This window comes from Cavia porcellus, unplaced genomic scaffold, assembly GCF_034190915.1.
Source record: "Cavia porcellus strain 051 isolate PalLab524CR breed Dunkin Hartley unplaced genomic scaffold, mCavPor4.1 scaffold_29, whole genome shotgun sequence".
Classification (NCBI taxonomy): Eukaryota; Metazoa; Chordata; class Mammalia; order Rodentia; family Caviidae; genus Cavia; species Cavia porcellus.
Genome location: NW_026947512.1, coordinates 23,534,285 through 23,546,381, shown reverse-complemented (window position 1 = coordinate 23,546,381; position 12,097 = coordinate 23,534,285). Strand labels below are relative to the sequence as shown.

Below are 12,097 nucleotides of genomic sequence, written 5' to 3'. Positions count from 1 at the left end.
CCATATATGACAAACCAACAGTCAACGTCATACTAAATGGGCAAAAACTGAAAGCTTTCACTCTAAAATCAGGAGGAAAACAAGGATGTCCACTGTCTCCACCCTTACTCAACACAATCCTGGAAACTTTAGCAGGAACAATTACACAAGAGGAAGAAACAAAAGGTATAAGGATAGGAAAGGAAGAAGTTAAACTATCATTACATGATAGTCTACTTAGAAGACCCCAAAAACTCCACCAAAAGATTTTTAGATCTAATAAGCAAATTCAGTAACTTAGCTGATTAACACTCAAAAATCAATAACCTTCCTGGATATGAATAACAAACTCACTGAGAGAGGAATCAGGGAAACAATAACTTTTACAATAGCGTCCAAAACATGAAATACCTGGGAATCAATCTAACAAAGGATATAAAAGACCTCTACATTGAAAACTACAGTGCTTTGAAAAATGAGATTAAAGGTTATTAGAAAATGGAGAGGGGGCTGAGGATTTAGCTCAGCGGCATAATCGCCTTCCTTTGCAAGTGTGCGGTCATGAGTTCGATCTCTGGTACCGATAAAAACGAAAAAGTCAAAAAAAAAAAAATGGAGAGATACTCCATGCTCTTGGGTAGGAAGAACTTATACAGTGAAAATGGCCACACTTCCAAAACTGTTATACAGATTCAAAGCAATCGCAATCAAAATTCCAATAACCTATTCAAGTCTCCATGCCTGGCTCCAATAAACTGGTTACAGTCATCCTCACTGGAAAACGAAAGCTAGAAACATCATAGGCAATCATTGAGGGTTGAGGGGCCAATCATTTGATGAGATCAACATCAATTATCCCTCCCAGACTAAGCAAGGGACTAATTTTATGCTTACTAGGTATTTAGAAAAAAAAACTACAAAGGACAGCTAGGTGGGGTAAACAGGTATGTCTCTGCCCTTTAGCATGGAACAATATGACGGGCCACTGGAAAAACAGCACGAATGACACCGATTACAGCCTCAGATGCTGCTCTGATCACTTCGCTCCTCAGCGGAGAAACCCTCGGTGGAGCCCCCTGGCCGCCCGGCCACGGTGGAGCTCCTCAGCCTAACACTCCAGGCCCCATCCCGTTTTTCCGCTTCCTCCTCCAAGCCCCCCTAATCCGCGCTGGCGGCCAGGCTTTCCTTTTGCAGGAATCCGAGTGCCCTGAAGCGAGCTGCCGCCCAGTGAGAGGAGGGAAGCTCGTCTCCACCAGGCCGCGCCCTTGGCCCCGCCGCGCACCCCTCGGCTCACCAGCTGCGTTTCCTCCCCTCGGGAAGCGCAGCGCCTGGTTTCCCACCGCGTCTTTCCTCCGCTCCTGCTCGCTGAGCTCAAGTCCGCGGCTCCCTGCAAGGGTCACGCGCGTTTCCAACCAGGCCCACAGCACGGTGCGAATCCCCAAGGCAAAACAGGACGAGCTTTGTCCCTCGCGGAGCCGACACCCACTCCAGCAGAGGAGAGAGTCGAGCTGACCGGGAGCCGGCATGCTCCAGCCTCGGCCTCCCCTGGGCTGAATTCCCCGCCCGCCCGCCGGCTCCGCAAGGACCGAGCCTGGGCAGCTCGCCCGGGTGCAGAGGGCCGGCCCCGGGCCCGGGTGGGCGGGGTGGGGAGGGGCCGGGCTGACGCGTGGCGGCTGCGGACCAATCAGCGTGAGCCCCTCTGGGGGCGGGCCCAGGGCGGGCCGGATGAACAAGCCCCGGCGAGCCCGCCGATCCCGGAGTCGCGCTGTGGCCGGGGACTCCTGGCGGCGCTGCTTTGGGCCGCTCCCAAGGAGCCTCGCCTGAGCGCGCAGCCATGGTGAGCGGGGGCTGGGGCACTCGAGGGGTCCGGGGGGAGGATGCCGCTGGGAGGAGGAAGCCTGGCTCTGTGAGAGGGCGGTCTGCGCGGGTAGGAGGGTCGCCGGGGCAGGCCAGGGTGTGGCTGGCTGCGCAGGGGACCCGGGAGTGTTTGGGGTTCATGGCGAGGGTGGGCCGTGCGGGACGGCCGAGGCTGCTTCCCTGCCTCCTTCTCCACGCGAGGATGTGAGCTAGCAAAGTTCCGAACGGGAGAGTGCTCTGCGGCTCAGGGCCGAGCGGCGAAAGGAAGTGCGGGGCGGAAAGTGGGGCGCGGCTCGGTGCTCTGCACTCTCCCTCGGGGACGGGGGTCTGCTGTCTGCAGCGGGGCGCGCCCTGGAGTCTGGAGAGGACCGAGCCCTGCCCCGGGGGGAGGTGCCGGCAGACAATTGCAGTCCCCGCCTCGCCAGGACAGCTGATGAGTTTCCCCTGCGCAGAACGAGTTCCCCTCATTAGGAAAACTTGGGCAGCGCGCCCAGGCCCGAGGTCAGCCCCTTTGACTCCATACTTGACCAGGGCTTTCTCTAAACTCTCCGTGTCTGGGAAATAAATGCTGTTCTTTGCTCTACCTTCCTGTTGTTTTGGGTCCTCAGTGAAAACGGAGGGCTTGGGGTTCACGCAGGTGCCCGTCCTCACGGAAATCTCTTGAGCCCCATGTATGCGCAGAACCCTCTGGGTGGCTCTGAGGTGGTCTTGGAGGACAGTTCCTAAGATGCCAGACGGTGGTGGTTGCTGCCTGGCACACAACTCTACCTGCAACCGGGAGGTGCTCGGTCCTTTCAGACGTCCCCTGGACTGCAGGTTGGGGATAAAGGACGAGGAGATGGGAAAGTCAGTCCACCATGAGGTCAGACCTCAGTAAGGACCTGAAGCGGTGGGTCTTCTGGCCTTCACTGTGACCCTGACTGTATTTACTTACTTGGATTAAGCGATTGATTACAGTGGATGGTGACATGTGTCCATAGTGGGCAGATGTCTCTCTAATAAGAACATGTGACTGAGCTTTCAAAGATGGCCATAATTTCCTCAGGTAATATGCAGGCCTCAACAAGGGTCCTTCCTGTCATAGTGAAAAGGAGACAGTCACTGCCAAGGACAAGCTCTGGATCTCGGCCCCCTCTAGGCTCCTCGGACCCTAGAAGTTCCAAGGACCCAGAGCCTCCACAGCCAGCAGAAAGGCCACCGCACAGTGGGATTTGGTTGTTTGGCTTTGACTTCCTCTAGTCCCTGCCCTGTAAGACATGGGCACAGCCACCACTTAAGTCCTGAGTTAACTAAAGGGAATGAGAACCTGGAGGTGGTTTGGCTGCAGGTGGAGGGAGGCTTTGAACAGAGGAGCTCGATGCGTGGCAGCTGCGAGGCGGCTGCTTCTGGGTTTCAGCGAGGTACCTGTTAGCTTCAGCCTTAGAGGGGGAAAGGATAAGGGCTGCTCCCAGGAACACCTTTTCAAGCCCCAAGCCGGCTCACAGTGTCTCCCTCTACTCCCATCAGCATGAGTGCGTCTCCATTCACGTGGGCCAGGCTGGGGTGCAGATGGGCAATGCCTGCTGGGAGCTCTACTGCCTGGAGCACCACATCCAGCCTGATGGCACCATACTCAGCAACAAGACCCTGGGGAACAAAGATGAGTCCTTCAACACCTTTTTCACGGAGACAGATTCTGGCAAGCACGTGCCCCGGGTTGTCTTTGTGGACCTGGAGCCTGCAGTCATAGGTGAGTGGGCAGCCTCTACTTGTTGCTAGGCACAGTGCCAGAATCTGAGGTGTGTTGCTTTTGTCTAGATGCTGCCTTCAGGGGGGTTCCTGGGGACTTCCTATAGTGGGAGGACAATTGGTGACACAGTTCTGCCAGGAAAATAGCAAATGTTTGAGTCAAGGCCAGACTGGAGTGGAATGGAGAGGAAACTTCCTTTTCCCACTGCTCAAGCTCTTGAGTTTAGTTTTGCCTCAGGCACTGGGAACTGGGAACATTCCTGTTAGGTCCCTGCAACAGAGGATTGGGCCTGTGTGAACCTGTGGCTCCCAGGGGCATTGCTGCTTGTTCCTTCTGTGTCTGGAGTTCCTCAGAGCCCACTGTGAAAACCTCCCCACCTTCCCAAAGAGACAGCTGAGGAGGTTAAACTGGACAGGGCTTTTTCCTTTACTCTGTGTTCTTACGCTAAACAGAAGTGAGCCTCCTCTACATCCTGACTCCTCCCTACCAAAACAGAGTGGCTATGATCAGCAGAAGGGCCTGTTAAAGGTGCCCCTGACGTCCCCCTTGGGCCCAGGTGACTCCAGGCTTTGGAGCTGGAGTCTGGAGCTGGAGTTTGGAGTGGCCTCTGGAGCTCCCGGTGTCCATCACTCTGTCATGCAGTCACACTCAGGAGAGCTTAGGTTCTAGGGCCTTGTGTTCTTTTGGGGATGAGACCAGCCTTGCTTACCTCTGCCCCGTCTCTTCCCCTCAAGATGGGGTAAGAACTGGTGCTTATAGGAAGCTCTTCCACCCTGACCAGCTGATATCTGGCAAGGAGGACGCTGCCAACAACTATGCCTGTGGCCATTACACCGTGGGGAAGGAGATCATCGATGTGGTGATGGACCAAATCCGAAAAGTGGTGAGTGGGTCCAGGTGCCGCTGACACCTGCAGGAGGGCACTGCAGCCTTAGCCTCCCTCCCTGGCCTGGCAGGCTGACTTGTGCAGGAAGACTGGGAAACTCAGCCAGTGGCTGGAACCTGACCCCACTCCTCTGTCCTGTCTGTCTACTCAGCTTCCCCTAGGGGGAGCTCTGTGTGATGTCTGGGAGGGACCTAGACTTGGAGACCTGAAGGACCTACTCTCCCCTGAATTTGTGGACTCACAAATTTGATTTTTGTCCTGCTACTGCTACTTTACTTGCCCTATCTGCTTGATCCAAGATTTCTTTGGGCTTTGCTCCATTCCTTAAGCTGCTTAGTTTGTTGTTCTTAGGGTCCTGTGTAGTCTTTCCTGCCCAAGGCACTGAGAGTCTGGCCAGCAGGGAACCAGTACTCAGGCTCTGTTGCTTTTTTTTTTTTTTTTTTTTTTTTTTGTCTTTTTCCTTTTGAACTCATGACTGCCTGCTTTACAAGGAAGGCGCTTATGCCGCTGAGCTAAATCCCCAGCCCCAAGGCTCTGTTGCTTTACAGGGATCTTCTGCACGAGTGTTGGGAAGCCTATGGGTGTGTGCTACAGCAGGGTCTTTGTACCACTGAAAGCTCTAAAAGGTTCCTCACCGCTGCTCTGGACGTTCTCTCTGCCACTCAGTAGAGACTGAGGCCTGTATACATTCCAGGAAGAACCTGAGGCATGGGATTCCATGTTTCCTTCCTCAAGCAAAACAAAACATGTCCTAGGGTTAGCTCTTTCTTAGACAGTCATTTCCTGTGTGTTTGGTATAGATCAGTGCTTTTCTAGTGCAAGGAACAGCTACATCAGGATGATCTAGGGCAGCTGGCAAACCTGCAGGTTCCTGGATTCAGGTGGGACCTGGGGATTGGGATGTATTGAGGTATACTGTCCTTGTTCCTACTCTCCTGCAGGTGGGTGGTAGGTGCCAAAGCAACATAACTGAGCAAGCCCAGCTCTCTGACTGCAAGTCCTGTGCCTTCCTGCCCTCCTCTCTCCCACCTCACCCCTGCCGCTGTCTTCCTATGTCAGCTGTCTTCCAGGAGCACTAATCCTCCTCCAGATGCTCTGCTCTTACCTCTATAGAGGAGAAGAGGAGAGGAGAGAACATCTGTGGTAGAGGAAAATTTGTGTTAAATTACTGGATACATAGATGTAATGCTTCTCAAAGAATTCATTTTTTGACACTTTTATGACAGGAAGGAGTTCCCGGTGAAAGGGATCGGGACAGGGCACATGTCATCCGCATTCTTAATGGTGTTATCTCCTCCTGTAGACGGACCACTGCAGTGATCTCCAGGGCTTCCTGATCTTCAATAGCTTTGGGGGTGGCACAGGGTCAGGCTTTACCTCCCTGCTGATGGAGCGGCTTTCTGTAGAATACAGCAAGAAGTCCAAGTTGGAATTTGTCATCTACCCATCGCCCCGAGTGTCCACAGCGGTCGTAGAACCCTATAACTCGATCCTGACTACTGACTCCACCCTAGAACACTCAGACTGTGTCTTCATGATGGACAATGAGGCCACCTTTGATATCTGCAATCGCCACCTGGATATTGAGCGCCCTACCTACAGCAACCTTAACCGACTCATTGGCCAGGTTGTGTCCTCCATCACCGCCTCCCTGCGTTTTAATGGTGCCCTCAATGTGGACCTTGCAGACTTCCAGACCAACCTGGTGCCCTATCCCCGCATCCACTTTCCCCTGGTGACCTACTCACCCATTATCTCAGCTGAGAAGGCCTACCATGAGCAGCTCTCTGTGCCACAGATCACCAGTGCCTGCTTTGAGCCCTACAATCAGATGGTCAAGTGTGACCCTCGCCATGGCAAGTACATGGCCTGCTGCATGCTCTATCGTGGAGATGTGGTTGCCAAGGATGTGAATGCTGCTATCGCCACCATCAAGGCCAAGCATACCATCCAGTTTGTGGACTGGTGTCCCACAGGTTTCAAGGCAAGTTGGGGATGAAGGGCGGGCTTAGCCTGTGACCTGTGCACCTCTCAGGAGGGAGATTCCTTCAGAGCTGCAGAGGAAGGGATGAACAGGGCAAAGTACAGGTTCAGAAGCTGCCTTTAACTTGCTCCATCCCATGTGGTCTTGGAGCCAGGCCTTTGGACCAGAGGTCACAGTTGGGTTCTCCCTGAAAGATCACCTTTGTAAAAGGACAAGGATCAGTTTCCTGCCACTTAGCCTGGCGGGTACGCTTTCCCTGGGTGCGCCCGTCAAGTGGGTGCGGGGAAGGTCTCACCCGCAAGTGCCAGTGACACGGCCATGAGATCTGGCTCCTGCTCTGATGGGAACACTTGTGGAAGCCCAGAGAGACCTTCTGTCAGACTGGGAGACAGCTCAGGAGACTTCTGTGTCTGCACCTGTGAAGGCAGTAGGTTTTGCAGTCATGCAGAACTTGTTTATGTCTGCACTGCTATCAGTTCCCGCTCCCAGGATGCTGGGAATGCGGCCCCGTTTCAGCCATCGGTGCTTTGCTCTGGGAGTTAGGACTGGGAAGAATCAAAGTGGCAGCTATGGCCTTAGAAGGCAGGTGCAGCTTTCCTGCCCTGTGACACTGCTGCGGGCATGACCACAGTGAGCGGGAGGCAGGGACCCGGCTCATAAAGATGCTGGCCCTTGCTAGTGTGGAAGAGCTGTTTGCAGTGCAGCATGGAGTGGGATACTGGAGGGGAGATCACCCTGCTTCCCTTTAGGAAGAGCTCGAGCTGCTCAAAGGAAGAACAGGCTGCTGGTAGGAAGCGGTAGGCTTGCTGTCCCCAGAGGCATTCATGGCGAGTTGACCATGATTACATGAGGGGGTGGGAGAGTCCTGAATAGGAAATGTATTCAATATACTGTGTTCAGGATAGACCAGTGTTTAAGAAGGTTAACTTTAGATTCAGCTGGAGATTTTCAGAGTTTTATGTTGTTAAATGTTATTGCTAAACTAAAGTAAAGAAAGCAGTACAGCTAACACCAATTACCCACTCTCTAGATTTCACATCTAAATCTGTTCCCTTTGCTTTTGCTTTACGACCCAGTCACCCACCTGTATAACTATACAACAGAAATGTCCATTTTTATGTCAAACAAAATTGATAGTACTTCCCCTAAATGAGAATACCTGATCAGAATACATACTTTGCCATAATGCTTTTTATATTCAGTTTTTAAAATGAAGATCAAATCAAATCCAGGCATTTTGTATACTTGTGTATTGTCTCTTGTGTAAAACAGCCTCCCTCCTCTCCTTTTTAAAACCTTCACACTGAGCCATATGTCCAGACTCATTATTTGTAATTTTGAGAGAATCTTGCTGTGTTGCCCAGGCTGGGCTCGGACTTCCCACCCTCTGGCTACATCCTCTCCGGGGGTTGGGATTGTGGGGGCCTGATTCTGCCCAGCTTGCACCCTGTTTCTGGGCAGTGACCTGGAGGCACCAGAGTCCTCTCATAGAATGGCCCACGTTCTGGATTTGTCTGTTCCTGGCAGTAGCGGTCTCCTCTTTCTACTTGTTTCTTAAAGGTGGGCAAATGCCAAATGCCGGGGACCGCCCCTTCCCAGGCCACACTTTTGGGGCAGACCTCTCCCAGGACTCACTGAGCCAGCAGCTTAGACCACTCTCTGTCTCTTCTTAGGTTGGCATCAATTACCAGCCCCCCACCGTGGTGCCTGGGGGCGACCTAGCCCCGGTGCAGCGGGCAGTCTGCATGCTAAGCAACACCACCGCCATTGTTGAGGCCTGGTCCTGCCTCAACCACAAGTTTGACCTGATGTTTGCCAAGCGGGCGTTTGTGCACTGGTACGTGGGCGAGGGCATGGAGGAAGCAGACTTCTCCGAGGCCCGAGAAAACCTGGCTGCTCTGGAAAGAGATTATGAAGATGTGGCCATGGACTTTGTGGAGGAGGAAGATGGGAACCAGGACTACTAAGTGGTCTCGCCCCCCCCCCCATAGTGCCTGACCTCTCACTCCCCAGTTGTACGTCTGCTTCCTTGTGTCCACGACCTTCTGCAAATATACCTAGCAAATACACATGTGTCACAAATACTGTGCCGTTCTGTCTGGGCACCGGGCCTTCCCAGCATCTTTTGCTGAGCAGGGGTGGACTGGCCTTTGCCTCCAGGGACCCCCTTTGGCAGCCTCTGAGGAGTGGCGCTGAGTCCGCCTGAGAGCTGGGTACCTCTTCAGCCCTGGACTGTGCTACTGTGCCTTCCTGTGCGGCCCCATGGAGCCCCTGTGTCTAGCCTGTCCCCAGGAAGGGTAAACTTAGAGAGGCTGCAAAGGCCCTCTACCCCTAGCATTCAGGGGCAGAAACTGCTCCATTCCAATGCCTGCAAGGATCCAAGCCTCTTTAACCTGGTCTCCCTCCTGTTGGCCATCAGAGGGCAGTAGAGGTTGATGCCTCAGACAACCTGGAGCCACCATCTTAGAATTTAGGGCTCCACCCCATGACTTAGGGTCCAGGAAACAAGATTCCTGAAAACAAGGAATCTTATCCGGGGCTGTGTGGTAGGCCTATCCACCCGCTTATCCACTACGTGGGTAATAAAGTGCCTATGTGCCTTCCAGGAAAGGAAATCTGTACCTTTATTCTCCAATCAGTCCTAATGAGGACCTTAAGAACCTTGTTCTTGGGGCAAGCCCTGTGGGTCACATGTGGTCTTCAGACCTCAGTGTACTATAAATGATTCTGGCAGTGGTGAAGGTTGGGCAGAGGCCCTTTCCAGCACAGTCCAGGCTTAAGGAATTTCTCTTTAGTAATGCACTGGACAAGTGGCCTAACCCTGGAAGAGGGGACAGAGTGGTGCTCTCTGAAAAAGTCAAGACTCTCTAAGAACCAGTGCTGCTCCTTTGAGAGTGACTCAGCCACAAGGGTCCCCACCCCATATTCTGGCCTGGAAGAACCTACTGGGATTTGGACACTCATTCTAGCATGTACTCAGGACTGGTTCTACACCCCCACCTCCAACCAATGAGTCTTCAGGCTCCCTCAAAATGTCCTGTGGACTTGCTTCGAATTCCAGAGACTAGTTGTTAGCATCCTTCTAGAGACTGAGTCCCTCCATCTGTGAGCCTTGCCTGATTGATGCTTTGATGGCTGATAAGATGGAGACCCAGAGCCCAGATCCACAGATTTCACCCTAGCATAGAGGTGCATGCATTGGATTGGGTTCATGGTCCTATGTGATTATCCTGGCCAGGCAGTCCATCTCTCTCCATTTTCTTTTTTCTTTTTTGTGATACTGAGGTTTAAATCCAGGATCTTTGCACTGAGCAACATCCCCAGACTTTTCTGATTTTTGAGACTGCATCTTGATAAGTGGCCTGGGTTAGCACTGAACTTGTAATTGTCCTGCCCCAGCCTCCCACAGTGCTGGGATTACATGTCCCACTGTGTCTGACTTCTCCATTCTCTCTGTCTTCCCCTCTGACTGCAGTTCTGAGTAGAGGCCTGACAGTCTCCTCCCTGGCTGTTATTTCCTTTTCCCTCAGTCCTCGTAGTTCCCCAGAGACAAGATTCTTTTCTTTTGTGTTGCTTCTCCAATAGTCCCAACTGTGGCAGTGATGTGACATTTTCCTGATTCGTGCCCCACCCCACCCCTTTTTAGTAACACAGCTCTCCTGGTGTACTTGTTGAGTCTCTATCTCTCTCTGTAAAAACCGCTCCTGGTGCATCCACGCCTGGGTCCACTCCTGGTACTTGAAGGGCTGGGACTAGGTGGGGAATGAGGTGTAGAAGGAAGGGAAGGAGCCTAGACAGAGGCCCTGGGGGTGCCTGTTAAATGACGGGTCTGTTCCAGTGCTCAGCCAGTATCTTCACCCAGGACCCGAGTAGCTGGTGTTTCTTTCCTTCCTTCCTTTCCCTGCTCTTTCACTCCCTGAGCACATGAATTTATACCTGCTAGAAGTTCTTCAGCAGTTCCCTAAACCATGAGAGAGACCAGCCCTCCCCGCCTCCAGGTGGCCCAAGAAGCAGGAAGATGTCCACTGGGGGCTGGAAATCTGATCCTGCACTCTTGTGATAGATAAGATACAGATGACATCAGTTGCAAGCAGGGGCAGCAAGGATGTGGGTCAGCTGGTGGCTGCCCTATCTGCTCTCATGACCTGCACGTGGAACAGAACATAGGTCACGTTCTCCTCTTTCATTCCCTTTTAGTACTTTTGAGAGAAACAGGAACAAGCTTTGGCAAATCAGTCCCTGGCCTTAACCCTTCCCACCCACTTCAAGGCACTGCATAGGCCCGAGTCCCAGGGAGAGCTTTGCCTGGGTTCCTTTCAGATTCAAGCTTTAATAGGGTAAGACTGGAGAAGACAAATTCCTGATTTGGGAGCTGTGATCCAAAACTGTCATCATTTGGACTCTTAAGGGTTCTATCTGAAGCCTGAGTACAAAGCAAGCGTTGCCTTTCTGGAACTGGGATTCTTCTCACTGGTGTTATTCCTGGAGCTGGCAGCAGATGGGCTGTGGTCCTGGCCGGAGCAGGTCTAACTCTAGATGGCCTTCCATTTGTGGTTGCTTTGGAGCTCTGCAGCCTGTGGACGTTGGCTCTGTGAAGTCCACGGAAGGCAGAATGGCTATTCTGATGATTTGAGACCAAACACTGGGACTTGGCCTAAATGAGGGAGAAGACTAGAGCCTCCTTTAAGTGACTGACCCACAGTAGAAAATGAATGAATTTCTTCTGTCCAAGAATGTAGAATTGGACCAAGGAGCCTTGAATGGGTTTTATTCTCTGTGGCTCAAACTTTCCCTAAATTTTACCTGCTTGTCATACTGGTTCTCCACCTGTGGCCTGAGCTGTGCCCAAGGTACAGAGTCTTAGGTTTAACTGCTCAGTTGTGTGAACTTGTTTGCTATTTGATGTATTTTTACTGTTGTGTGACTGGATATAATGAGTGTGTTAACTTTCTGACACCACTACAAAATATCCAAGATATGGGCTGGAGATTTAGTTTAGTGACATAAACACCTTCCTGGCAAGTGCAAGTGCAAGGTCACTGGCAAGTGCAAGGTACCAAAAAAAAAAAAAAAAAATTATGTATATCCAAGGTAATTAGGGCCATGTGCAGTGGCACACTTCATAATATCAGGTTCTTGGCTGACGCAGGAGGATTGTAAGTTTGAGTTCATCCTAAGCCAGGTTTCGAGACCCTGTATCAAACAGTGAAAGAGGGTTAGGGGTGAAGATGTAATTCAGTGATACTGAACTCGCCCACCAGGCATAAAGTTCTGGATTCAATCCATAGCACTACTATTAAAAAGGAGAATAGATTTCTTTTTTGCTCAACTTCAGAATTTCCAAACCATGAACTGTTGACCTGTGGCAAGCAGCATATCATGGCAGGAGTGTGTGGGAGAGGTAAACTGCTCACCTTGTGGCTAGGAAGCAAAAAGAGAGGTGGGGGCTGGGGGGTTCAGCTCAGCGGCATAAGCACCTGCCTTGCAAGCAGGCGGTCGTGAGTTCGATCCCTGGTACCGATAAAAAGAAAAAAAAAGAGAGAGAGAGGTGGGACCAGAGTCTCTTCCCAGGCCAAAGCACTAATGACCTAAAGATCTCTCCCTAGGCTCCCTGTCACAAAGTGTCCACCACCTGTTTAGCACCACCCTGGGAACCAAGTCT

At 52.1% G+C, this 12,097-nt stretch overlaps 1 protein-coding gene across 1 annotated transcript; it reads left to right on the top strand.

The window, feature by feature from the left end:
• The first annotated feature begins 1,662 nt into the window (after nucleotides 1-1,662).
• On the top strand, nucleotides 1,663-8,517 carry LOC100728634 (tubulin alpha-8 chain-like). The gene is made up of 5 exons (XM_003474701.5): nucleotides 1,663-1,816; nucleotides 3,343-3,565; nucleotides 4,300-4,448; nucleotides 5,755-6,435; nucleotides 8,109-8,517. The coding sequence occupies exons 1-5, from the start codon at nucleotides 1,814-1,816 to the stop codon at nucleotides 8,400-8,402; spliced, it is 1,350 nt and encodes a 449-aa protein (XP_003474749.3). The 5' UTR covers nucleotides 1,663-1,813; the 3' UTR covers nucleotides 8,403-8,517.
• Nucleotides 8,518-12,097: the final 3,580 nt, after the last annotated feature.

Excerpts from the sequence above, each read along its gene's own strand:
- LOC100728634 (XM_003474701.5), top strand. Across the intron at positions 3,566-4,299 it reads CCTGGAGCCTGCAGTCATAG|ATGGGGTAAGAACTGGTGCT; the intron begins GTGAGTGGGCAG and ends CTTCCCCTCAAG. Across the intron at positions 6,436-8,108 it reads GGTGTCCCACAGGTTTCAAG|GTTGGCATCAATTACCAGCC; the intron begins GCAAGTTGGGGA and ends GTCTCTTCTTAG.